The following is a 27,571-nucleotide window of genomic DNA, read 5'->3' on the forward strand; positions in this document are numbered from 1 at the left end:
AAGGAGAGGGTGGGGGAGAAGAGGAGGTTGGAGGAGAGGAAGACGATGAAGGAGAAGAAAGGGTAGTGAGGTCGAGTGAAGGGAAAGCAGAGAAAATGAAGGAAGACGATAGCTGATGAAATGGATTGCCAGATCAAGAAACTCATCAATCGGTTCTTCACCACCAACTCCAACCTTCCTCTGCTCCCAGACATCATCCTTCACAAACAATCACCTTTTTCTTTCTCTTCTTTTATTCTCTCAATGCTTCAAATTCCACACTCTCTCACTCCCTCGCTCCCCTCTTCTTCCCTTTGCAGACTCTATTTCTTTCAAGGGAGCAAAGACTCAGTCGTTTCTTAGGTCAGTTTAAATTTTTGAATTTTTTTTAACTATAATCTTTAGCTTACGCCCGGTTGCCCTTCTCATTGGATAATAACTTTGTTAAAATTCTAATTAATTTTAAGCTTTCAATGGGTTGGGTTCCGCGGGCTCAAATCATACTCGGCCCAAACAATACGTAATCCACAACTGAAATTGTAGTTAAAATATTATATTATATCATGTAATCACAAGTTCATATTTTTCTCATAATTTTTAATAATTTTATCATTTACACAACATGTATCATTTAAATAAAACCACATATCAATTTAATATATAAAGTAATATTCATTTTACATTTATAAGAAACATTCCTATACAATTTATTAGAGAGACAGTAGAAAACAAATGACATTCTTTTCATAAATCCAGACTTCAAAAATTACATTAAAAAATTATTATATTTAAAAACATATTAATAACCAAAATGACCTAGAAATAGAATGAATTATGCTATAAAAATTTTACTAAGCACGTTCAAAAAATGAGTGATTGATAAGAAATAATATATTTGATTATAATTTATCTTATTTAATTTTTTATAATTGATTATATTTTAAATAATTGATATATTCTTTTCTTAATTATTATAAGTTGGTTATATATATTCTATATATTATATGTTGATTACGTTTTCAACATCAATATAAATTAAATAAAACCCTAAAATGATGACACTTTTTATTAAATTTATTTTCTACATAAAAAATACACGTGTTTATATTTTTTCATGTGAAAAAAAATAAAAAAAGCATTATTATTATTATTATTAAAATTATGAAATTAAATTTACTTTTTTTTATAATTTTATTATAAGTATTTTTTAGTATTTTTTAATTTTTTATCGTAAATGATTATTTTAATTAAAAAAAAACAATCCATTTTAAAAAACGATAAAAAATAGTTATTTAAAAGATAAATAATTATCTTAATTTGAAAAAATATTTAAAAAATAAAATTGAAAATAACATAAATAATTTTTTTATATAATAGTATAAATTAATCAGGAAAAGATACACTTGAAAATATGCTAATTCAAATTAATTTGTTACATTTAAATTGTAAAACCCCTGAAATAGTTAGGGTTTCTGAATTATGAAGATGGTAGCAAAAGAATGCTCTCCTCAGTCACTCTGTTTCTTTTTCTCTGACGAAATGGCAATTATCATCTCCAAACGCCTCTTTACCCTCCGCGTCTGTTATTCCCTAATTCCATTCACGCGGCCACAAACTTCTCTCCCCCTCACGCGCCTCCTACTCCACGCGCGCCCGTCCTCCACCCAGCCATCGAGAACCCCATCGGAGAAACAATTCGAGACGTGGGTGCAGGCCCTGAAACCGGGCTTCACCCCCTTCGACGTTGCCGAGGCCCTGCAGGCCCAATCAGACCCGGACCTGGCCCTCGATATCTTCCGCTGGACCGCGCAGCAGCGCAACTACAAGCACACTAGCCAAACCTACCTCCTCATCATCAAACATCTAATCGCCGGCCGCCGCTACCGCCACGCCGAAACCCTGATAGAGGAGGTCATTGCCGGCGCCTGCCACGACGTCTCCGTCCCTCTCTACAACTCTATCATTCGATTCTGCTGCGGTCGCAAATTCCTCTTCAATCGCGCCTTCGATGTCTACAAGAAGATGCTTAATTCCAACGATTGTAAACCTGACCTCGAAACCTATTCCCTTTTGTTCAACTCGCTGCTTCGGAGGTTCAATAAGTTGCATGTTTGTTACGTGTATCTGCACGCAGTTAGGTCTTTGACTAAGCAAATGAAGGCTTCTGGTGTTATTCCTGATACCTTTGTATTGAACATGATCATCAAGGCTTATGCCATGTGCTTGGAGGTGGATGAGGCGGTTCGGGTTTTTCGCGAAATGGGGTTGTATGGCTGTGAGCCTAACGCTTATAGTTATGGCTACCTTGCCAAGGGGTTGTGTGAGAAAGGGAGGGTGAGTCAGGGTTTGGAGTTTTATAGGGAGATGAGAGTGAAGGGTCTTGTGCCTAGTACTAGTACTTACGTTATAATTGTGTGTAGTCTTGCGATGGAGCGAAGGTTTGAGGATGCCATTGAGGTTGTGTTTGATATGTTGGGGCAGTCTAGGTCCCCTGATCATCTCACTTACAAGACTGTTTTGGAAGGGTTGTGTCGTGAGGGAAGGGTCGATGATGCTTTTGAACTGCTTGATGAATGGAAGAAGAGGGATGCTTCCATGGGTGAGAAGATGTACGTAAGTTTGTTGGACGGGTTGCATTTTTCGTGCCGGGAGTAGGTTTTTTGCTAATGCCTTTGCTTGAGGTAGCATAAGATGCATATAACGCTGCTTTTGTTGGAGTATAACTTGTTAATCTCCTGCTCTTATGAGGAAGCTGATTCTTTTGAATGAGTGCTAATGCAGATAAATAATTGTATTTGCTTGGAGAATTGCTCTCAACATCTTTTGGACTAATTTAATTTGCAAAGTGAATGGAGGGGGCACCTAAGTAGGTGTTAGTTCTATAAACACTGATATTGATGATAAGGTGGCGCAAGCTTCTTTTATGATAAAATGTTGCTTCTGAGCACGCTGAATGGACTAGACCACAGCATCGTAAATCCCGATGTTCAATTTCACCCAATGTTGTTATGCAACCATGCAGAAGTTGCTCGTGGGTAGTTTGCCGTAGCGGATGAGTATCTTATGGTATTGTGCAAAAAAACCAAAGCTACCTGATATTCATCTGATTGTTCTTTGTTGTTAACTTCTTGCCCTTAGTTCATTATTTTGTTTTCTCCAATAATTAATCTTCAATAGATGTTAGCTAAAAGTACTACAGTTGCTAGCATTTGTTTGTATTAGTTACAGATATTTATTTTTTTAGTCCTAATTCTCCATAGCAACCCTACTGGTCTTGATGGCATAAGGGAGGAAATTATATTGATCTTCTGTATTAAATTGAACAACTCAATTATTAAATTCATAAGAATACATGTTCTTGTATTTCTAATTGTTGGTGGATTAGTTAGTTTCATACCTTATTAGTAATAGTCAGTAGCAGCACCCAAGATCATGGTGCAAGATTTTTATTCAGTAATTTTAGTGTATTTCATGAATCGGATTCAATAAAATTGATACTCGCATGTGTAATTCAATAATTTTTTTGCTGTTTCCTTGCTCAATTGTTTTTCTTTTTATCATTAAGCAAAATTCAATAAATGGTATTGAAGACCTCTTCTCGAGGAACATTTGAAAATGAACGTTGAATCAAATTTCTCACAAATTGATCCTCTACTCTTTGATATTTGATCTTGATCTTTGAGCACTATCTCTGGTTTTTTATTTTAGTATATTACATTTATATAATTGAATAAACAAATCAGGTAACTTATGTGTTAACGAGAAGGATATATGACATTATTTTGCTTAAATTAAAAGACGTTTGTGTAGGGTGGACAAAAAACAGAAGCAGAAAGGTAGACTCTAGTGAATTTTTGCCAATTCTCAGATTGAATGTAAGTTGTCAAAACTCTTAACTCACACATCATTATTCGTAGCAGTATCTCCTCCGTCAATTGTCTTTTACACTTTATTAATTACAAACTATACTCTACTGAACCGGCTGCTTGTTTATAGCAGTATAACTGCTTTGCTTAAGCAGGAATAAAACATGAATAGAACCTAAAATAAGAAAGCATACTTATAAGTGATGTCATAATCCATAATATGAATTCGGTCATGGTTTAAATCTACCCCTTGTATCCCTGAAAACCCCAATACATCCTCCTACCACGTGCTATTTTTAAATACAATATTCCACATGGTCGATTTGTGACGAAGTAAAAAGACATATCAGTTCTCAGTACCGAAATCTATGAATTGCATACTGAACACCATAACACTTATCCGCAAGTAATACAAGTTGAACAAACACATCATAACATTGCACGGAAATATTACCAGTCCATCCAACAATTTCTAAACAATCACATTCACAACAGTTAACACTCAACATCGTGGTTCCTAAGACGTATTATGAACAATGAATATCTGAAGGTATCCCTACAAGACTAAAACTAACACGTAAAAAGCAGTTGAAATTCAGATAATTACATCAAACAGCCGTTCTTCTCGAAACTGAAGATAATGCATCTTCAAACCGTTCATCTTCTATCTTCTCAGAACTCAAGCTAGGTGGAATGAAAGATCTGAAAATCAATTCCATGTTGGGAGGTTCCTTAAGTGGATTAGCTGCAACCTCAAGTGCAGGATGTTCGAAGGCAGGGTAGAATTTCTTTCCGCAGACAAAACCAAAGATCAGTGACAAAAAGGGAAGAGGAAGCACAAGTGGTGTATAGTAGAATTTCTGCGCCCCAAAGTATCCAAACATAGTAATTTGATATAATATCAGAGATGCTAGTACACGCTTGTGTATGTGAGGCCACATTCTTCCATAACTTTCATATGTTGGTACGTAGACTTTGAGTGCCTGTTGATTAACACAAATATACACAAACCCGTAAGAAAATACTTACTAACGGATGTGATTTCAAAATAGCATGGTAAAAGGGACTTCACCTGATTTCGAAGGACAAGCCATCCTAGGCCAAAATATAGAACACCAAATGGGATTATCACAGGAGCAATAACAGAGTAACAGAACACAATTGTGACAATCAGCATGTCAGCGGGAACTCTTGTTGCATAACCAAGATCTCCAGGTTGCCAAGCCTCTTTCAACTCAGCCTCGGTCTTGCAAAGATACTTTCTCTTCAAATGGTATATAATGAGAGGAACTATTCGGGACAGTTCAAGGCCATAGCCAACGAAAAATCTAAGACAGAAAAAATCAATTAATATGTGTCATGTCAAGTGTTTTGAAATTAAAAGAGAAAGGTGAAGCCTTTTCTACTCATGTCATAATCCAATTTTTCAACTTTAAACTTTACACCCAAATCACGTGAAAAAATATGATGCCTTTAAAAAACACAGTAACTTTTACTGCAAAAGAATGCAGGAAAAGATAACAACATGATACAATGAGGAACACCATTTCCTAAAATTTGAAGCCTTCCTTTTGCTTGTAAACAAACAAAATAAAGTATCACCACAGATAAATAAACCAAATAAAATAAAGTTAGGAAGACATCTTACTTAAGGGCGACATAGGTCAAGAAAAAAGTAGCATTTCCGGGGAGGCTTTCAGCTAGCAAGGACGCAATTTCATTTATGTTGGGGTTCTCCTGAATTCTATGGAATGCTTTGAACAAGGTTCCACCTATAGTAACTCCAATGAAAACGTTCAGCACGATGAAATAATAGTATTTTCCAGATGCAGCTCTAACTGCGTGACTTTCAGTTGGAATGCCTTCAAATTTAGACAAGAACAGAAGCAACTTGGGTAACAATGCCAAGAAAATAATCAGCGCAAGCTGAGGGAGGTAAGCTTCCAACACTGTTCTTAAAGCCTTTATACGAACAATTGGCTTTATAAATGGAAGATATTTCACCAAATTATCCAAAGTAGTAAATGCAGATATAAATGTAATTGGGATCATGTAGAAGAATATAGTCAATGCCACAATGACATACACCAAGTACTGCCTCAGCTCTCTCTGAAAATACTTGATTTTCAAATTAGGCCATATTAGTTGACTGGGTTCAGGAGCATCAAAGACTGACCAGGTGTCAACCATTTGCGCATGCAAACTCTGAGCTGCAGAAGCTGCAACCACCCTACTCGAGAAAAACACCAGAGCAGCGTCTTGCTGCTTCTCTCTAAGGGTGACCTTTTGCTCAGATTCCAATTTGGTAACAAGTTCATTAATCTTATCATTGTAATAATCTATGCTATCGACCTTTTCACCAATAAGTCCAAGGAAGCCAGTCTTGTTAGTAGGTCTTGTTCCTTCTGGTTTGGCAGTTGTTTTAGACCTTTCATATACTGCTTCCGCACGGGCAAGCTTCTTCTTAAACCCTTCTAAGCTCTCCCATGTCTTGTTCACCTGTTAGCAATAACTTTGAGCAATTAAATTAGATACTAAAATATTCAGTGAGGAAAAACTAGGAAGAAACGTCATCACAGGCTATTTATACATTTACACAACAGGAACAACAAATTCATTAGACATTTGCATTTTTAGAATTAAACAATATAATGGGTTAGTTCTATAGAAATGATCCTCGTTTTCTTTCATCTGCAAGATGTATGGTCACATTAATTGAGAGGGTATGGAAGAAGATAATCGTACGAACACCTTACCACTTTGTTGTCTGTTACGATCATAGATCTGTAAAATGCCTCTGGATAGATGGCTTTAAAGTAAGTGTCAACCTGTTCCTTCTTAGTCTGACCTTGAGTAGCATTAGGTATGTCTCTCACAACTATAGCAAACTGTTGAGGCCTCACATCAGGGGACTTAAGAGCTTCAGCTCGCAGCCATGAGACATGTTTGTAAGCTCTCCACAGGAGAACAAATGTAACGATTGAAACCCAGTAACAGGCAATTAAAAATCCCCACAGCCTTGAACTCCTTGCCTACACTGACAACAAGTTATTCAGTCTCTGGCATTATTATCATTCGTAGGTATTAAAGAAACTCATTAGCTGTTTAACACCGGAAAAATATTGGTCGTTACTTTTCACACACACACAGCTAATACGTTGAATCAAAGGAAGATTTAGCATAATATTTTTGGAAGAAAAAAAACACCGATCTTACCGTGATGTTAGCCATTGATAACTTGTCAAGTTCATTGAAAGTTCCTTTGCTAGTTGTTTGTGCTTTTCCATCTTGTCTCTTCACAGCATTGTCAGTAGCAGAAAGCGGCAGAAGAACGGGTAGCAGAATAACTCCAGATAAAACTAGGATGCCCAACACTGGCACAGAACAATAATAATTATTATTAAAATCTTTTATGTTGGATTGACTACTGATCCCATAAACATGTTATGGACAACTATTGTAAAATATGAAAGTTTACCACCAGACAAACATATTTATAGGGGAAAATAATATTATAGTGGAAAGACTTGTCTTCTCTTTCTGTGTCATGTGATGGGAAAACATATTTTGAGGAAGAAAACGCAATGCTAGAGTCTACAAGCTGCACACAGGTCACAGACAAGCGTATTCATATAGTGTAGCATTTTGCTCACACAATGAAGAACCTGGCTTTCGTAACCATTTAAAAATGTACTATGGTGAATCAATAGCAAAAAAAGATGACAATCGGAACAAAAGCAAACTGGAATAACATGTGACTTTCTTAGTGTAATTCAAAATTTCTTTCCCACTTTTGTGTAATACTAGTGCTGCAAATAGAACCAAGAATTTGTCCTTCGCTACGAACATGAGACAAAGAACAAAGCTCGAGATTTCAAGTATTACTTAAATCAGTTCCCCAAATTTTATCCAAATCTCATTCCTGATGGTTAATGTTTCTAAAGAATTCTGTTTCAGATTTTGAAAGAAGGCTAAACCAATTCAAAAACCTCCGTTACTAATTAGTTTGAAAATCCTAGTCCGAATCCTGTTTCAGCTCTTAAAGGCTAAACCGATGAATAGTGAACAGTGAATACAATGAAATGCTCTTGTTTCCTGTACAAATTATCAAAAACAGAACACGAAGGTGCATTATAGTAATTATCAGTGAAAATTTTCCCAAGGGACCAGACAATTTTACGAAGATTCTTCTATGCTCTCATTGAACATAACTCACGACGCAGTTCCTATGTGCTTTTTGGTATTATTCTTCAATCAAAACTGAAGTTTCACTTAGATAAAAACTCCAATTTTTATCGGATAACATGACCAAAAACTACCCATAAAACCATATCCAAGTTTTGTTCTAGGAGCTTCAACAAAAAGGAAGTTATGCAGCAGGCAGATATATAGATAGAAAAAAGGGAAAAGGGAGAAACCAGTGGTGAGAAAGACAAAGTAGACGGCAGTGTCAACCCCAGACATGGCAACAATATCACGTTCTGAAGAAGACATGGCCTCCTTGATCCATGAGAAAGGGTTGCGGCTCTTGGGCCCTCCTTCCGACGGATCCAACCCCTTGAGGATCCTGTTGGGGTAGTACACCACATTGTTCCCAGGCTTACTCGATAGAAAAGCAAACACGATCATCAAAACCAAAAATATCAGAAACGAAGTCCCCAGGGACGTCAAAAACGAAGTAAAATCCATCTGAGCCTCTCGCTTTTCTCACAATACAACACAATACAACACAAAGTCCCTCACTTGATCAACATCAACGAATGCACCGTAGCCGTTACCACTCCCTTCATTCAAACCAACCGTTGCAAACGGTTACGAAGCATGGCAATAAAAGGGTGTTGTTTTATGTAGCAACGATAGCAAACGGCAATGACACGAAGGAAGAAGATGAAAGGAAAATGGATATAATAAAGAAGGAGATATTTTGAGCAAAGGTGGTAGTTGTGTTGTGGGGCACCTTACGTTTTGGATTGCTTGTGTTCAATTAATGTAATGAATCGAAGATTTTATTTTGAGTTTGCGTGGAAATTAAGAGTGGGATGAGTGTGTGCGAGCGCGGAAATAATGCAAAACGGTGATGCAGAGGAGCTGTTTGAAAAGGACCAAACTTTCTCATGTCCCTATTTCTGTATTACAGAGATGCCCCTGCATGCCAATATTACCCCTCAATAATTTGAATCAGGGATCTCGTGCCTCTTGCTTCCAGAATTATCACAAGTGATACCCTTTTTCAACTTACCTTAAACTATACAACATTACAGAGGAAAAGTGTATGTCTTACTAAATTTTATCTAGTGTTGTTTGGATGAATTGTAAGACAGTGTGTGGCTCTAGTTAGATGTTAGATTTTGTTTTTACCTTATGAAATCTGGAACCACTCAAATTTGATTGAAGTTTACAGAAGCGGAGAAAAAAACGGGACCTATTCACGTGCTGTCCATGCGATTCAAAAGGAAGTCAAAATATATTTTGTGTATTTCTAGCTTCTTACTTACCATCAGAAGACCATAACGGTACGCTGTCTGTTATGTGTCCACAAAAGAACACTAAAGCTAATAAATACGTGTATTACGTAAAGCTAATATTACATGGATTATTTTATTCACAATTCACGTATTTAACAAACCATTCATTTCACAAAGATCTGAAAATCTTTTGCAGGCTTTGTATACTTTCTGATTTTGCAAACCAATTCATGTTCCAATTTCAGAGTAAAAGAAAAACTATAAAAAAAATGCATGAGTATACGTGTATATCTTCCCCAAGTATACTCGATAAACTTGTATTTTAGGTAGATTTTTCCAGAAACCCATCTCTTTCTGGTCACTGAAACTTCATGACAGCTCCAACACACTTCACATTGATAGTTGCAAAGCACAGATCACTCAAGGTGGTGTACCCCATCAAAAAGTTTTTCTTTTTTTTTTTTCGTAAATATCGTTCAATATTTTATGTTTTATACATACAAAATGAAGCAATGACTTCTTATTTTCTTTACTTTATTAATACTAATACTGTGACTTTTTTTCAGTAACAGTGCCGAAAGTAAACACACAGACGTCGTAAATGGAGAATTTTATTTTTCACGTGTTTAGTACATATTATATGGTCAAAAGAATAAGTAATTCATTAGCATTAGTCAAATATGTTTGGAAATAAAACAAGCTACTGAAAATGTCAAAGTAGTTTTATGGAAAGCAAGTAGTAGATTTTTCATTAAAAAGAAGGATTGAGTGAGGGAGACATATATATATATATATATATATATATATATATATATATAATTAAGATACACAACACCTTCCAAATTTGAGCATGTTGCTTAATAAATTAATCTAACATAATTACAATATACAACATAGTTGTGTCATTATTACCCACTATAGTATGCATTATATTATATTACATAAATACATATGCAACTTGAGTTTGATTGGAAAAACAGAAAAGAACAAGAGATCTGGATCATGACGGGCATGATATTTCTTTTGTAGTTGTCAGAAAAAACAAAGAGAGGGATCAAACCATGGGCATTGTGGTAACTGCAGGGAATATGGATAAAATCAGTTAACCGGTAATATTCTAGTTCTACATTTGTACCAATGGGCAGTCCAATTCAAATTGACTATTTGTTCGTTAGCTCGTCCTCACACACGCAAGTTGCTGTCGACGTGGGTAATAATTCTACCCTAAGAGTGAGGAAACAGCTTATCCAGCTGACACGTGTCGGTGGTACTAGGAACAGGTGGCACATGGATGTGTTGCCGACAGTGGGACACAGTAAGAGACCGTGAGATACACATATTGGATAGATAAGAAGGGAAGCTATGCAAATGCTATTATGCTACACATACCTACCTTCAAAACCATTCAAACCAAATTTTCTTTCCACTAAAAGTAAAAACTTTACCTTTTTGCAACTCCTCACAAATAATTTGTATTTTCTTAAAACACCAATTAGAGTTGTAATTCCTAGATTTGTTCTGATATGTATGCGGAGTTTATGTAATTATGTTCGGTTGGGTGAGATAATAACAACTGAGGTGGGCCATGGCACGTGCCAACTAACAAGAGAAACGAGAATGAGAAGCGTCTGGTAGGGTTGAGATTTGGGGGACCATTTTCGAAAGTGAAACACGCGGTAGACACGGATGAAAGAAGCTGTGAATTAAACCTGGCATACCTCTTTTTCTTTTCTCTACTTTAGTGGACCCATTCTTATCAATCATGATTCACCAATATATCTCCATGACTTTCAGGGCATTAGGATATGTTCTTTTTATTTCATTTTTTAAAGGTGTTCACAGCTACTAGTACAAATTTTGTCATTAAAAAATTATATATCAAGCTTAAATTTTGTTGTTGAAGTCTATGGATTAGACAAGGGTGCTGAATATTCCCTGCTTTTAATTAGCTTTCATTTCACTTTTTAAGAATAAAGTATGAATGAACAACAACAATGCTCATGAGTATTTTTTTCTTTAATTTTTTTTTTCCTCCTTGCAGTGATCCTTTTGATGTGGAATGAATTTTTCAGAATATATATTTTATAGTTCGGAAAGTTTATTTTAAAATAACAGAGGTATGCAAGAACAAATACTAAGATCACTAGTTTTTTTGTTAACTTTTGGTCGAGGTGGGCCAAAGACGCTTTCAAAAGGCTGATGATTATTTAAAGCGAAAAGAAAAAGTGGCAGCAGTATGAAGAGCATGGTGAATTCTATTTTCTTTGGAATTGAATGTGCGTAATAACTTCGTCCAACAGTAATGTATATGAAATAGGTACAAGAGTTTAAAATATACAAGGGCAAATCATCTGAAGTTGCAGCATCTTGCAGGACCTCTTGACAAGTTGTCCCACAGACAGAGCAATTGCCTGGGTGATTGATAATGTGCAGTGAAGTAGCCTTCCATGCATCCGTACTGACAAAACTTCCAGTTGTGGGAATACTGAACTGCGGCCACCGTATTGTTGAATCTCCCAACCCACATTCCCATGCTTACATCCTCCATTTTAAAGAGCTGCCACCATAATCAAAACGTTTCATCAGTCAATACAATGTTAGTTTCTGCAAGTGGTTATAGAATGTTGGTTTTGGTAACAAACCCGCAGCCTCCTTTCCTTGTGTTGGGATATGATGAAAGTAACAATGTCTCTGGACAGTATGTATGCAGGGCCATTTGCATAAGGAGGATATACTTCTTCAGGCCACTCCTGTGCCAATTAATATATATTCAGCAAGATAAGAGAAAGGATGGTGTGTCATTACTTTTTTTTTTGCATAAATTGAAAAAATTTGAATAAACAAACAGAAAATGTACACACTTGCATGTTACCTACAAGTTTAACTAAATGTGACAACTACAATACCTCATATGTAACAGCCCATTTGCCATTTCTCATAGGGCGATGCAGGAGATTGAGATTGCCCATGTAAAGGGGCTTATTCCGAGGTACAGCTTCGATTTCTGATAGTATCCACCCTGATAAAAGTGTCATCGTCAACTTTCATGATATATGCAGTACTCACATTCTGAATCTGCATTGAAGAAAATTGTCTATAAAACCGGACACAACAGAAAAATGAGTGGGAGTTGTAAGAGTTGCACATTATGAGGGAGCTGATAGATATTAGCTGGACAAATGCAATTCACTCACCCCCAATATCTGTAAATGGTAAAAGAAAAGCACGAAATCTGACTGAGTTCACTCACCCCAAACTCACAGATAGCCATGGTTTTAAGCACAACAAGGTCGTAGCGGTCCATAAAGGGCAAAATGACAATGTCACCGAAGTAAGAAGCTTCCTTCTTCAGCACCGTATTAACTTCCTTCCTTGGATTCTTCATGTTGATGTTTAGAAATTATAACAGGTAACAAAATAGACAAATCAGCCATATCATATCAATAAGAAGAATAATAGTGAAAAAAAAAATACATAGAAAGCCCTTGAATCCAAACAAACATAAGTGGCTAAAATGAAAAAAAAATTGTTTGCAAATTGCATTCTATTTCATAGCACTCCTATATAACTTACATTTATCTACATTTCTATATTTTCTCTTCTGAAATTATAATTATATTATAAATGACCAATACAGAGGTGGATTAGAAATATAAAATAAGTGATTTGCACAACAAATGGTGATTCCCATTAACCAACCAATGTAGTTACTAAAAGTATAACCAACCAAAACAACAATCTCATGCAAATATAAACTATTTATATCAGCTATATTAAAAGATAAATATTAGAAAATCGAGCCTCTTGTAAACTTGAAATCTTTAAGAGCTTCGTGGAGCACAAAAATAGCTAAGGTGATAACTAGCTTTAGGTGCCTAGTGATACACTGAGCTCGATGGGCTCCATTGCAAATTTGGATCACGAATTGAATAGATGTTCTATGATGCTAAATGTATGCAATGCCTTAGGAAACCTGATCCTAGAGGACTACTCATCTTTCTCTTCTACTTTCCAAAATCAATTTCAGCAGCTTACAAGTGAGGTATGGCAACCATATCTCAATTTATTCAACAAGGATTAGCAAAAACTATAGCCAGACAACCAATAGACCACGACGACCTTTGTTAAGTGAGAATTTTATAAAAACCTGAAGATCCCTTCTATATGTCACTGACTTTTCTGTTTATTTTAGTTAAAGTTTCCAGGTGAATGGATCGGATCCTAGCTCTTGAAATTAAGAAATTTCCAATTAAAATAACTAGAGACTCCAAATTCTATTTGCCGAAGCTTTTGGGCCATCAAAGTGGAGGTTACCAGGTCCACTTGAAGGTCAGAAATATTTTATGTTGTCCCTTCAGGGTTTGAGTACATACTTTTACCCATAATTTCCACAAAATGACCTCGGAAGGTTGTTTTTCTCTTCTTGAAATTCTTACAGCAGTTCTAGTGTTCAACAACATTCTTGGTATGATGTAGCACAATACTATTGTGATGTCTAAGACAGGGTATTCCCTTAATAAAAAAACCAAAAATACTCTTTTTGGAAGTGTTCCACCAACTCAAATATCAGAACTCACCGTCTCTCTGAATAACCATAAGTGTCTCAAATATTACATTGAAGGTAAATTTATATTTTCTAAACCAAACAAAACCAAATATCTTAGTAAAGTAAGTTAACTATATTCTGAGCAGGCATAATATACTTAAAAATAGAATAAAAAACCCTGGTAACAATAAATTCTCCCAAATCATCAATGGTATCACGTATTTCTCCATGCTCGTACCAGATTGAAATAGATCATTTTCACGCCAAAAAAGTAGCCTTACCAATGCAACAAAGAATCGTACTACCACATCCGAAGACTTGATTGTAGAAGCTTGCATCCATGTTTTTCGAACTGCCATACGTTCTGCAAAGTGATTTGAAGCAGAAAGAACTCCAATGAAAAGCCTAATAGCATGTTTAGGTAGAGCACTGGCTTTCCAGGTTTCTGACATTTCCAGTACTCTTTGAGGTGAGAAAATTGGATCTGAAGTAGGTAGAGAAGTGGCAAAAACTGAATGAACATCAAGGTCCCCTTTAACCACCAATCCTGTAGCATCTTCCAGTGTAAAACCCTGATGAGAAAGGGGAACGAAAAATCATCCTGGCAAAACTTGTAATCAAAGAGCATAATAGAATTCAGAACCGTGGGTACGCCATCGACCAAGATTCTATCTAGATGCTCTATAGAACCCGTCATAAATGCAAAAGGGACTCACCACTATGAAATTGATATGTTTTCTAATTCTGTTAGAATACTAAATATTACTATAACTATTTATGCTAGAATATTGTATTATCTAAATTAGCTAGTTACTTAAGGCCACGAGTTAGTTGCCAATAGGCGGTAACATAGTTTCTGGTTAACTCCTAATTAGTTCCTTGATTACTCCAGTGACTGGTTGCAATCAGGCTACGCATAAAAGATCAATCATCAAGTACAACATGTAATTCCCTCCTTAGAACAACTTTCCCTCAATAATTCCCTCCTTCAACCAACTACAACATGCAAAATAAAAGTAACATTAAGAAACTCATCCCCTTGAATAATGATTGTCATGAATTAATCACGCAATTTCACTGCATCAAGATCTTTAGTGGAACATAAGATGAAACTTCTGTGGTGTCTTGATTAACTTACTGTGCGATATGGAAATGAAGTCATATGGCGACCCCCAACATTGATGTGGTATCCATCAACACCAGCACGTAATGTAAGGACAAACATTCTACCCTCCATAAACGGAAATGGCCAGGTCACTTCTGGCTTCTGCTTACGCCCTATAAATCGCTTTAACCATGACATTGTCTTGGAATCTTTCGAATCTAAAACGTCATTCAGCATCCATTTTTCACATCTCCTGTACCCATCAACTGCCAAGCATGACAAAACATTTACTTATATATTAAATTAACACCCACAAAATATAAAAACATTATGCAGAAAAATAATAATTATGGAACTCTAAAATAATTATTTTAGACTGAATGACATTCTATACAAATTTTTACCCACTATATTATAAAATAGTCAAACCATAAAGAACTATTTTCTGCATGCTTCCATACTATCATTTATCAAATATTAATAAACAAAAGATTACCCATATCACAAAAACTAGAGAAGTTGCATTAGTTTATTATCCTTGCCTGTTCACGGTGATAGTTGGGTTCTTGTGATGGAAAATGTCAGGGAGATTGAGCACACAAGAGTCTCATGAGCAAACGTTATAAGAGATCAAGACACCATCTTTAACCCAAAACCTTAAGAGATTAGATTTGTGAGTCTTCTTTCTTATTATTCATCTGGTTCTCTTCTATTCAATTTAATGTGAGACTCAAACTCACTCAGAATCCTAACAGTGATGATTTTACGTACTGATCATAGATTGTTGCCGAATAAGGATATACCCTGATAGCCAAAAGTCTTAACATCCTTTTATTCCGCGTCAACATAATCTGCAAATGGAACCTTATGTATACAAAATGCTCATGCAACAAAACTCTTGCATCTAATTCTAAGTTCGTAAGTATTTGATAAATGTTAACCCAAAACAGCTTTTCAGCCAAAACCTCCAACAGCAGCATTTTGATTAAAGACTTTTCAGAAGACAAAAGCACTAATCCAAACTTGCACTATATACAACGCCATAATTATGACAAGAATAAGCATTACTTTTGCTGTGTTTCTTTTAATAGCATGCTACAAACAGCCAATAAGTGTTCTTTGGCTAATTATTCAAGCAACAAGGCACTCCTTATTTTCATGCTCATTTGTCATCATCATCTTCTTATTCCATCAGTTTCAAGATTACTATACCTACTTTGCTGTTTTCTTCCCATTCTACATAACGACAATGCAACTCCATCCTGCAAAACTTTTTTTTCCCTACTTAACATACTCAAAGTGAACATGAAACATGATGAAATCATACCAAGCATTTCTTCAGTATCCTCAGATGGCAAACCATCGCATCTTTGAGATGTTCCCCAGTGCATTCGATAACAAGTATTATGCTCAATAACCGGTCGTTTGCTTCGATCCCCTCTTAACCTAGGATTCAGGTGAAGAATCTTAGGAGGATCTTCCCCTTCCACTGACCTTAGCCCTAGTAATTCAACCACAAACTGTGAAACCGAAACCAATACTAATCCATCACCTTTCCCCGTGGACCTCGACCTTGCTTGCACAGGAGCATACTCCTTATGAGCGTGATGAGGTGTTCCTACCACAGTGATTGAAGAACCGGCAGCAAGACCACAAGGAATAAACATCAAGCCACCCCCCTTTAACAATTCTTCCCTGCTCATTGATATCCAAGAAGGACACGACTCGGTCTTTCTTTCAATTCTTTCTCCAGTCTCCTTTTCATCAACCTGCTCCAATTCTTTCCAAGCCTTCAACCCCAATGTCCAAGCCTCATCTGCCATTTTCTCTAGCACAGAAAAATCACCAGTCACGTTGCTTCGCCGCAAGATTTCCTCGGTAATCCTACCATGTCCCTGAGGAATATGCTTCACAGATTCAAGACCATGATCTTCCTCTTTCGTTGGTTCCTCCTTTGGCCTCAAGGGAGCATCCTGGCCCCTGTCATCCACTAACCTCCAATGAAATGCGTCTTTATAAACAGAACTAACAAAAGGCTGGCTCAAAGCTGCATCATTAGTGTCCCCAGTAGCATTCACCCTATCCAATCCAACTCCATAGTAACTCTCATCCCCACTCAACGATGAGATGACTTTCTCAAACTGTGAAAAGTTACACAATATAAAAACCAAGTACAACACCCCAACAGCAACAAAAAAATGAGACAACCTAAACCTCCTTGAATTAGAAGTTTCATTTTTCAATCTCTTCATCTTCAAACAATAATACAATCTAGTCTACAACAAGTCTCTCAAAACCCCGTAACCCACAAAAAAACTCAAAATGTTAAGGCAAACCCACCAATCCAAAGAAAGCAACGTGTCAACGTGTTGGAGAGTCGTTGGTGGGCTTTGAGGGAAAGATGAAAAGAATCAAACTTTCATGTAAATCAAATTAAAACAGCCAATGCTGCAGTGATTCGATCAACTGCCATGGGACGCACAGTCCTACATCATGCGGGAAGTAGCATCTGAAGAAAAATCATAAATGGGATGAAGAACAAATGCTGAAGGTACCCAGATCTTCGATGGTGAAAACAGAGTGGAAGCAGACAGGTAGGTAGTTGAATGGAACTTTTGTACTAGAGGAATCAAGGGGGGAATAATCAATTTTAATTTTTCAATGCGTGTGAAAAAAATAATTACGTAAAGAAAAATAATTCTATATTGCTATTTACTTATAAAATATTTTATATATAATTTATTAATTTTTATAAATAACAATAATATTACAGTTTTATTAATTTTAAATAGTAAAAATATAAATGTTGAGAAATTTATCTAAAGTACTTTTGGATGACAAAAAAAAAAAATACTATTAAAATAAGAAAAATTGTAAAAAAAACACGGTTTATTAAAAGTTGTTATCCAAACTCGTATCTTTTCCATACATTATTAGCTTTATGTTTTAATTTAAAACGTATTCATCATCAATGTCAGAAGTTTTCATTCTTGCCTATGATTACTTATCTTCTTCCTTCATCGCTTTCTTCTGCATTTTTCACTGCTCCTTTGTCCCTGAGACAACCTTAGAGAAAGATCCTGTTTGAAACTTTTTTATTGTCATGCATAACAAGTGTAATATTCAAACCTAAAATGAATGGTTTTAGATACATCAAATGTAATTTTAAACATTAGATTGAGACAACAAATCACATAATTTTATAAAGTTGTAATTTGATCTGAGTCAACATCTAATAGCTTCTCAAAATTATTTTTCAGGAAACATATTATTTTCACTTATTTTATAGATAATTTTATATTATAAAAAATTATTTTAATTTTAAAAAACTTAAAAGAAACTATCAAATATAAAAAAGTAGTTAAATTTTAAAAAGGATCTATATAAACAAAAGATAAATATCAATATATAGAATTGTGTAAATATAAATATATTTTATTTTTCTGTGAAAATTTAAATAGCAAAGTCAAACTTGGTCGCCACGCAATGAGAACTTAAGTATAAATACGACTTTTCTAAAGTTTCCAGACAAAGTAATATAACTTTGGTTTTGGAATTTGGGAATTAGGGTTGTTTGCATTGTGAAGATGATCGAGGTGGTGTTGAACGATCGATTAGGAAAGAAGGTGCGCGTGAAGTGCAACGACGATGACACCATCGGCGATTTGAAGAAGCTTGTGGCGGCTCAGACGGGCACCAGAGCCGACAAGATCCGTATCCAGAAGTGGTACACCATCTACAAGGATCACATCACTCTGAAGGATTACGAGATTCATGACGGCATGGGTCTCGAACTCTACTACAACTAAACTCAAAGTATTCCAATTTTTCTTTTAATCCTTTTCAAGTCGGTATTAGGGTTTTCTATTTTAGGGTTTTCAAGTTTCGATTTCTCCCGTCCTTTGGTCTTCTGCAATCAAGATGTTTTCTGATATGTTTGTAATTCTAATAATTCGACTGATACAATAACACAGTGTATTTTCGTTTTTTTGTTTCAGGTGTGTTTATACGCTTGATACTATGTATTGTGAATGGGATAAGCTCTAAATGTAATTCTGACTTCCTAAAGCCCCTTTAGTTTGAATAATGTATATCCCTTACTGTGGGTGATGGATGTATTGGAGCTCATGTAATGTTTGCTTATGCCTTTTGTTTTCTAATTCTACAATGTTAGAACACGTGAATCTACATTTACGAGTTCAATGTTATCTAAAATTACGTGTCTTTTTTCTATAACTTGAAATGCCAAAGATTCAAATTGAAGATAGTAAGCCAATGCAGTTTTAAGTATTCTTTTTTCGTAGTAATTATGTGGTAAGTGAAACTAAGGTTATAGCCCTACATAAGCAGTCTTTCATTCGACATGTTATATATATTCCTATGGATATGGTTCTTTGTATGGAAGTCAAATTAACATATTCATCAGACCTGATCTTCTAATCTTGTGACTGTTCGTGGATAGATGATTCTTTGTACTGTTGTTCTATTTTGGCATTTGAATTCGCGAAATCTGCCATGTGGTTATTAATTGCTTAATTAATAAGTTAACTGATGTTTTTGAATGCCCCAAAAGTCGTTGATAGAGCATTTCCGAATGTTCAAAAGATTGTATGATTATTTCTTTTTGGAAAAGCTTAGTATTGCAGTTTGACAGTCATAGGCAAACGCTGTATTTGTATTTGCAGTTAACAGTTCTTTGCTTATTATCTAGTATGCTCACGTCTCGCTACAAATGGGTATAACATCCTTATTTTCCGTGTATACCTGTATGTGCCCCAAGATCTGTCTTTTATTTGTAAACGGTGATTTTCAAATTCGGTATGAATTCCTTAACCATTTAATATATTCTGTCTGATAGAGGTGTGAGAGGTCTTTCTCATTCAGAACTTATGAACTATAATGTTCATATCTATCCAAACGCAGTCTGGTGTTTTTATCACTCTCCTGTCTCGCATTCTTTCAGAAAGATTCCTCTTACAGGACATGGACGCTGTGCTCAATCAATCTCCTTATTCACCATTCCAGAATGAGTACATGCTGTTAACACTTGTCATTCCATGTCCCAGCATATCTCTTCAGAGCTTCATTAGGACGCAATCCTGACATGCCAAGAGATAACATCAAGTCTTGGGGACACAGAAATCCTGATATTCCACGATATTGCATCAAGTCTCCGGGCAGAGAGAATGGGAAGAATTGGGTTTGGTAGAGTGGGCGCAGGGTTAGATCGTGTGCATATGATAGCACTTGGCACATGAGTAGTTTTTTTTTTTTTTAAATCAATTATGTGCTTAAGTCTCATGTTGTGTTCAGGATACCGGTGCTTGGACTAAAGAATATTTTCAACATCTTATTTTATAATACGAAGAATTGTAGAAATATACTTCCCGGTAACCAAACTGTTCGGTTTGCAGAGCGATTGATTAAAATAATAGATTTTCATGCTCACGCTTGTTTGAATTGCCGTTCCCAATCACTCACAGTACGTTCATTGTGCTCAGTAAATTTGATACATTCTTATCTTATAATATGAAAAGTACGTTTGAAAAGGGAACAAAACATGCTATTCATCTTTTCTATCGCAATTCTCAGTTTTTACGCGGAAAGGACTAAAATTGTTAGGTCAATACTAAATGTTAGATACAGATATTTTCATCATTTTTCTACTCCATACGCATGTGCATGTAGTTTTGTATTTACACTGTCTATGCCATCAACCTATCTACCTAATCGACAAGCAACTTCTGCATGCTGCCGCATTCAAGTGGTCATTAAACAACACGGTCAGGTACATCCTTCGGGAGTAAATGGATATACACAGCTAGTATTTGCCATTAGTGAGCCAAGGGTTCTTCAAACATGAAACTACTCCAGATAATCTAACACAGGTTAGCTAAGGAATGAATAGGGTTAGTCACTTTGTTGATGAACAGAAAATATGGAAAATCAAGAGTCATTGTCAATGGCAAAAAAGGATGGACACCCCTAAGAGCCCCCATCCGAAAGTGCACCATAATCACCCTATAGTTTCAAATCTGACAGGATCTCACGTTTGCATGTACCATAGTAAGAAATAAATAGAGCTAAAACACTGACTCTATACAACCATCTCACAACTAAAATGATCAGACAAAAAGCAGCAACAGAATGTTGAGGATCTGCAACACCAAAAGTTGAGATGACCATAATTCCACCTGTCAGAGACAGTAATGTAAGAAATGTGAGAATAGCACACCCTGAACTTCTCTACCAACAAATTTGATTGTCAAGTTACAGACGAAGAAAAAATAGAATGCAAGTCAGAAGGAAATAATCATTTGCTCTTACTTGTGCTATTATGAAGTTCATTGAAATCTCTCAACCATTTCCATGATCTGGTTTTCCATTCGTAGTGGAAGTTGGTGTTTTCATATCACTGCTATTGCTACTCTCTGACTTTTTTCTAAAGCCAAATCTTTTCGGTAAAATACTCCAACTTTTCTTTGTCTTAGTCAACTTCTGGAGCTCGCTTCTGATGCTTGAGCATTCCTTCTCCAGTTCCAAAAGACGTTCCCTCAAGTTTTCATTTCCCTCTGCAGTGTCCCGTTGACAAGGATCATCATTGGGGAGGACATTTCCACTGTGTTGATGTCCGTTCTCAAGATTGTCAGAAACAAAGAACCATCCTGATATAGATGTCCGGAGTCTAAGCTGTTCAAAAAACAGGACTTGAACAATTACTCGTAGGGGCAGTCTTTCATTTTGTGCTGCATGAGTGCTTGCTTCCAGCGAGAGCTTTTGACAGTTCATCAATCTACAGAGTTGCTCCCGTTCAGAATCTGTCAGCCATGGATGTATCTGTAATTGTCAGAGTTTTACATTAGAGTGATCATATAATAATATTATATTACTCTTGCGAGGTCGTTCTCAGAAGTTAGGATATCTAAAGCATATTGAGATAAAAACAAAACTACCATTTCATTGTTTAGATTTATGATTGAACTTTTAAAGAAAAAGTTGGTCCCATTCCATAAGAACAAGAAAAGATATTGGATGAAATGGAATTTACTGCATTGCCTCATTGCTCCATCCATTCGATTCCATCACCCTTTAAATAATCTAAAATATGAAACCTAGTAATGTTGTTTCCCATTCGGCTCTATTATATGAGAGATTCACTCACCAAATAGACTTGTTAAACACTTTTTTTCTTTGTCATGAGTTTAATTTTATTTTCATTCTCAATATAACTGCCGATAAGGCAGTAAGATGTAGCTTTCAAATATCACTAATACTAATTTAGTTCATTCTTCCCCAATTTCAATTCTGTTTCAAAAAAGTTATCTACATACCAAAACATTTAGGTAAACCAGAAAAATAACACAGGTTAGGATTGGTTATCAAAATTATCTAACCTTAAGGTATACATCTATTGCATGGTATACACCATCATCAAGTGGCCTAGTATAATCTGGAATTGCAATAGCAAGTGCCTGAAACTTAGCCAAGCTCATATTAGTATCTGAAGCCACCTCAGCAAGATATCCATCAAGCAAATTTGCAACCATTGTCATAGGTGTCAATGCATCAGCTCCAGCAATCAATGCCCCCTGTTCAATTATACATGGAGAAGCTGCTACAGATGCAGGCTGGTATATAGACATAAAATGATCAAGGATCCTCTGGATGCAGTCTATATCATATAGTGTCTCCATTGAGTATCCCATATTTGGAATGAGAAGATCGACAAGTTCAGCCTGGTCTAGTTGAGCTCCTACCCTTCTCTCCAAATTTTCTCTACATGATGGACTTGCACTCAATATCATGGCTGTGCGAAGCAGCCTAAGCAAATTCTTTGAGGATGTGACCCCTCTTTTATTAGGAATCAGCTCCACAATTTCTTCAAGTAGAGCCCTTTGGTCAGCTTCGGAAGTACTAGGAATGGTAGCATGGCCTTTATCAGTGAAGCTTGATTGCCGATTCATCAAGGGGAGAAACCTCCTAAGATAATATATGAGAGATGCAGCAACAACATCAGATTTCATTCCTTTTGCTTCAATTGCTGTAATGAGCCGTTTATACAAGGGTAGGCTTAACAAAGACACATCATAAAACCACCAATCGTCACTTTGAGAAGATCTTGTATCAGTAGAAATTCCATTCAATAATGCACGGTTATCGGCTTGATTTTGCTTGCAATTACGTGCAGCCACTGGCCAGCTGAATAAGTTCGGATCTGAACAAGCCTTCATAGCTAAGGAATCAATGCATCTAGAAACTATATGGAGGTCTTCCGCAAAGGGTTGCACTTCCTCACATGTTTCAAGGGCTTTTATGGAATCTCGCCAATTGCTGAAAATTTCATTGAGAAAAGTCTCAGTCTGTGCAACAAGATTCCCTTCACCATACTCTTCAGTCATTTGCAGGTACTCAGCTGCACATCTTAGGCTGACTACATTTAATGATGTGATTTCTATTTTTACACCGTAGCAGAAGCTGGTTATATCCTCAAATGTTGTTGCTCCACCGGGAACATCATGAAGTTGCAAAACACAACTTGGTCCATCCTCATTAGAGGACTCTGCAATAAGTTTCTTCAGTAGGCCACTTCTAGAAAGCAACGGAAACTGCATCAAAATCACAAACACAAACGTAGAAACAAACTAAGGATCAACTTGAAAAGGCATTCAAAGTCATAGAAGTTGAAGAGACGGGGACAAATCAACTACACAACGCATGCAGCATATGAAAGAATACAACTTAGACGCAGATCTTTAGGAGCTTCTAGTGTTGCTCTCGTGTCAAAATTGAAGCTTCACCTTGGTAACTTATATCCATTTTTAATGCAAACCTAAAAGCACACGCATCTAAGTTCTCTTATGCTAAATAGGACCAAGCACCTTGTGGAGGAAAAAAGAGATTTCGCCAACTTCAACGGTAACATCACTTGGTAGTCCTGTCGTACACACCCTGAATGCAAAACAATATTAGTATAAACGATCCAAATCAGAAGAATTCAAAAAAGAAAAAAAAAAAAAAAAAAACCGTCAAGGGACACAAGGTTACATTTTATTTATGTGGGAACCTAACAATTATGAAATTAACAAAACGAAGGTTAATGGCAGAAGGACCCATTAAAGTATAGATTTTGAAAGAGATGGATGATCACCACGTTTGACCTTCCCGACGAAAAGGTTCAGACTTTGACCCCTGCTTCATGAATGCCATTATTATTCATATATCTAATTAATTATTTGGAATACGGATTGCTGTTTGAAGATTGATAAATTGAGATATGGAGGGTAGAGGAGGGTTAAAAGGAAGAAAAAAAAAAGAGAAAGATGGAAGTGACGATGCTCCACACACAAGAAGCCAGTAACTGAAGGAGCGACGAAAACGGTTAACGTAGCTATCTCCAAATTCCGCTTATGATGTTTCTCTCTCTCTCCTCTTTCATCCAATAATTTGTTAGCTTGCGTGGCGCGTGGGACAATATCATTTTCTGTGCGTGCAGATACGTAGCTATGGATTTCATTCGATTATAAAAAAAATTGAGATTCCATTTAAACTGATTTCAAAATAACATTATAATTGAATTCATTCAATCTAATATTTTGCCATTTAGATGTTTTAGTTATTTATAGTAAACAATTTGGTATTTTTTGTTAAATAAGAATAAAGTTACAAAATAATAAATGAATTTTTCGATTCATGGAAAATATTTATTTATTAAAAAACTTACATTTTACAGTATTCTTCCACAACTTAAAGTATAATTCACAAGTCAGATTGATTTCGAATTAATTAGCATACAAAATTTACAAAATATTATATTGCAACTTAATCTGTAAACAATAAGTCACAAGTCAAATTGATTTTAGGTTTTTCACATATACAAAAAATAAATTTATAAATATTGAGATTATGTTTGATTTAGGATACTCTAACATCTCACTTTAATAGATTATAGTTATTAAAATAGGATATCTCATCATTAATAATCATAAATAAGTAATTTCTTGTTTAGAGAAGTGTTATTAAAATCATTCAAAATAATCGAATTGACATACATGAGAGATGCATACAAATACAATTGTGTGAAATTTAAGACTTAAAACATTGTCTACAAGATTTCTCAAAATAAAATTTAAAAATATTAGTTTTAATTCAATACATTTAGATGACAGCTTCAATATCTTCTTCGGAGGTGTATTACTATCTACTTTCTCATCTATTAACACTATTAAAACTATTAAAGATGAAAATAAAATATACCAACAAAATGACCAAGGTAACTTGACATACAAAAGAAATGTCATAGATCAATTAAAACATGTTGCATTAACAAACCAAACAATTTTAACATATATAAAATTTAACCTACAATAAAGACTCTTCTAAACTTAATTATCTGAATAAATGTATTGATATCAAACTACTAAAAATTCATGTCTTTATGATGGATATTCTCCACTCACAAGCTATCCTTTTACTATGAACTCTAAATTTATTCTCAGATAAAGATCTAGGGTTACTTTCATCACATAACTCATTCTCCTCTAAGTGAGTTTTGGATGATTAATAGAATGTCATGATAAATTTCAATCTTAATTTTTACTTCAATACGTACCCTAATAAACATACATCATAAGGATTTTCCTCCATGAAAGCCTATCACCATCACATTTCATACAACATTATATTTCAAAAGTTCATATTATCTCCAAACATTCAGAAAACTACTAAGTATATTGCATAACACTTAATTAACAACACATACAAATTGGTTAAGATTTTAAAAATAAAAACTAAGTTGTACAAAAGTCTGAATATTATACTTTTACATTCAAATTAAAGATAATTAAATTAAGAACACAATAAAAAAAAAGAAAAAAAACCTCAATTGGGTAATTGTGGAAAAAACTTATGCACTAAACAAATAACAAAGGTCAAAGTTGTCAATAACATAAACTACTTGAATCCTATGCAAAAAATTATTCTAATTACATGTCTATATGCAAAAACTTTTCTAACTACATGTTTATAATTAAAGATGTTTATAATTAAAGATCCCAACGATCAAAATGAAGAATCATATGTCTAATACATGTTGTCTAAAGTTTAGTTCGAAAAGAGAATCTCATTTTTTCCGATATGACTTAGAATAGGAAAACTCAACTCGTCTAACGTGGGGATTGTTCGCCCAGTGAGAAAACCTCTGCCAAAATTGATTTTGGTAATCGTTGAGCAAGTTGTTTGCTTGCTCAACAAGTTTGCATGATGAAAAACTCAAAATTTTACAATTTGATAATGCCAAAAGAACTAAAAATCCATTATAAACTTTCATAAAAGTCAGAAACATCTTCAATCTCACAACACAACTTCAAATTTCATTAAATTTATCTTTACGTACCTCTAAATTTTTCAAATCACATACATACCCAAATATGAAATTAAGGATTTTTCATTTCACGCACAAAAAAAAAAATCAACAAACTTATCTTAGCTACCAAAACACAACATTAACATACAACCAAACCCATACGAAAATTATTATGTAATAATTAAAGTTTTAACTTCTCTCATCCTAATGTTTGATTTATTGCTTCTTCAATATGTCCTAAAGCTTTCACAACTTAAAAAAAGTCACATGTAAGAAAAGGTAAAACGATTACATGTGGGAGTGGACTGATTCAAACGATTTATCTTAAACTAAATTAAAATTGTGTGTAGTAGTTCTCTTTTTCAATATGGCTAATAAATCTTGTACAAAAGAGATGAGAAAGGTGTGAAGTGAGTGTAAAGAAATGGAATAAGAATTTTGAAGACAAAACAAAATGTGAGAATGAAGTGGTGATATCAACAAAGGGAGTGTATAGGGGGAAGAATTTTATTTTTAGCTTAAAAAAAGTTTTACATAACCATACATAAAAATACATATTTAGTAGGTTTACAGTCTTTGTTCTTTATTAATAAACAATATTATTTTGTAAGATATATATTCTATTCCGTGTTTATTATAAAATTTACCTTAAAATAATATTTTTATTAATTAGAAGCTTTTATAGATAATATTTTTATTATTTAGAAACTTTTAAAAGAGACTATCGTTTCGAATAGTTTTGTATTCTTAATCAAATGTTTCTTTGGTTGAAAGTAAATGGGATATGAAAACAATTAAGTCAATTTCTCAAATATTTAATGTAATATTTGTTTACGATTCGAATTCAACTTTGCTTTAAAAAAAATTAATTATGTTTTTTATTTCAGATTTTTTTATTTATTTTGGATTTAAACCTTTCACTTCAAAGATTGATTAATTACGTTTTTTACTTTAGAAATTTGCAACTTTTAGTCTTTCGTTTCACTCATTTTGCAATGATAAAAAACTATCATATATCAGGTAAGTTCATCGTTCTATTCTTTTTGTAATAGTAAAAATTTGATACTAAGTATGAAATTTAAAGATAAAGAAGAATTAAACTATTATATTTACAAAAGTTGAATAACTAAATCCATCACTATGAAAGTCTAATAACCATTACAGAAATAAATAGCAAATGTACAAATATTTAAAAAAGAAAGAAATTGAAGCTAATAAAATGATTTTATTTAATTGGGTTTTATTTTT

At 34.8% G+C, this 27,571-nt stretch overlaps 4 protein-coding genes and 1 pseudogene across 5 annotated transcripts; 2 read left to right on the top strand and 3 right to left on the bottom strand.

Moving 5' to 3' along the window:
* The first annotated feature begins 1,422 nt into the window (after positions 1-1,422).
* LOC106775110 (pentatricopeptide repeat-containing protein At3g25210, mitochondrial) lies at positions 1,423-3,342 on the top strand. The gene has a single exon (XM_014662159.2). The coding sequence runs from the start codon at positions 1,459-1,461 to the stop codon at positions 2,632-2,634; it is 1,176 nt and encodes a 391-aa protein (XP_014517645.2). The 5' UTR covers positions 1,423-1,458; the 3' UTR covers positions 2,635-3,342.
* An 853-nt stretch (positions 3,343-4,195) lies between these two features.
* Positions 4,196-8,938, bottom strand: LOC106775773 (CSC1-like protein ERD4). The gene is made up of 6 exons (XM_014662956.2): positions 8,264-8,938; positions 7,062-7,219; positions 6,602-6,877; positions 5,494-6,344; positions 4,918-5,173; positions 4,196-4,828 (listed from the first exon to the last, which is right to left on the bottom strand). Exons 1-6 carry the CDS (start codon positions 8,532-8,534, stop codon positions 4,454-4,456), a joined length of 2,187 nt encoding a protein of 728 aa, XP_014518442.1. The 5' UTR covers positions 8,535-8,938; the 3' UTR covers positions 4,196-4,453.
* Positions 8,939-10,624: 1,686 nt separating this feature from the next.
* Positions 10,625-17,551, bottom strand: LOC106774528 (annotated as a pseudogene).
* A 928-nt stretch (positions 17,552-18,479) lies between these two features.
* Positions 18,480-19,197, top strand: LOC106774569 (ubiquitin-like protein 5). The gene is made up of 2 exons (XM_014661601.2): positions 18,480-18,777; positions 18,960-19,197. The coding sequence occupies exon 1, from the start codon at positions 18,549-18,551 to the stop codon at positions 18,768-18,770; it is 222 nt and encodes a 73-aa protein (XP_014517087.1). The 5' UTR covers positions 18,480-18,548; the 3' UTR covers positions 18,771-18,777; positions 18,960-19,197.
* A 1,658-nt stretch (positions 19,198-20,855) lies between these two features.
* Positions 20,856-24,389, bottom strand: LOC106775528 (BTB/POZ domain-containing protein At5g03250). 2 transcript variants are annotated; one of them, XM_022786672.1, is made up of 5 exons: positions 24,113-24,389; positions 23,841-23,910; positions 22,356-23,567; positions 21,289-21,798; positions 20,856-21,155 (listed from the first exon to the last, which is right to left on the bottom strand). In XM_022786672.1, the coding sequence occupies exons 1-4, from the start codon at positions 24,166-24,168 to the stop codon at positions 21,319-21,321; spliced, it is 1,818 nt and encodes a 605-aa protein (XP_022642393.1). In that variant the 5' UTR covers positions 24,169-24,389; the 3' UTR covers positions 20,856-21,155; positions 21,289-21,318. The 2 variants fall into 2 exon arrangements, with proteins under 2 accessions (XP_022642393.1, XP_014518157.1); XM_014662671.2 differs by having other exon boundaries at positions 24,110-24,389.
* Between the last annotated feature and the right edge of the window lie 3,182 nt (positions 24,390-27,571).

Source organism: Vigna radiata, chromosome 10, assembly GCF_000741045.1.
Source record: "Vigna radiata var. radiata cultivar VC1973A chromosome 10, Vradiata_ver6, whole genome shotgun sequence".
In the NCBI taxonomy this organism is placed as follows: domain Eukaryota; kingdom Viridiplantae; phylum Streptophyta; class Magnoliopsida; order Fabales; family Fabaceae; genus Vigna; species Vigna radiata.

Excerpts from the sequence above, each read along its gene's own strand:
- LOC106775110 (XM_014662159.2), top strand. The coding sequence starts at position 1,459 with ATGAAGATGGTAGCAAAAGAATGCTCTCCTCAGTCACTCTGTTTCTTT.
- LOC106774569 (XM_014661601.2), top strand. The coding sequence starts at position 18,549 with ATGATCGAGGTGGTGTTGAACGATCGATTAGGAAAGAAGGTGCGCGTG.
- LOC106775528 (XM_014662671.2), bottom strand. The coding sequence starts at position 24,168 with ATGGCATTCATGAAGCAGGGGTCAAAGTCTGAACCTTTTCGTCGGGAA. Across the intron at positions 23,911-24,109 it reads CGTCGGGAAGGTCAAACGTG|GGTGTGTACGACAGGACTAC; the intron begins GTGATCATCCAT and ends TTTTGCATTCAG. Across the intron at positions 21,799-22,355 it reads CAATAGATGTATACCTTAAG|ATACATCCATGGCTGACAGA; the intron begins GTTAGATAATTT and ends TGACAATTACAG.
- LOC106775773 (XM_014662956.2), bottom strand. The coding sequence starts at position 8,534 with ATGGATTTTACTTCGTTTTTGACGTCCCTGGGGACTTCGTTTCTGATA. Across the intron at positions 7,220-8,263 it reads CTTTGTCTTTCTCACCACTG|TGTTGGGCATCCTAGTTTTA; the intron begins GTTTCTCCCTTT and ends GTTCTGTGCCAG. Across the intron at positions 5,174-5,493 it reads TTGACCTATGTCGCCCTTAA|ATTTTTCGTTGGCTATGGCC; the intron begins GTAAGATGTCTT and ends TTTCTGTCTTAG.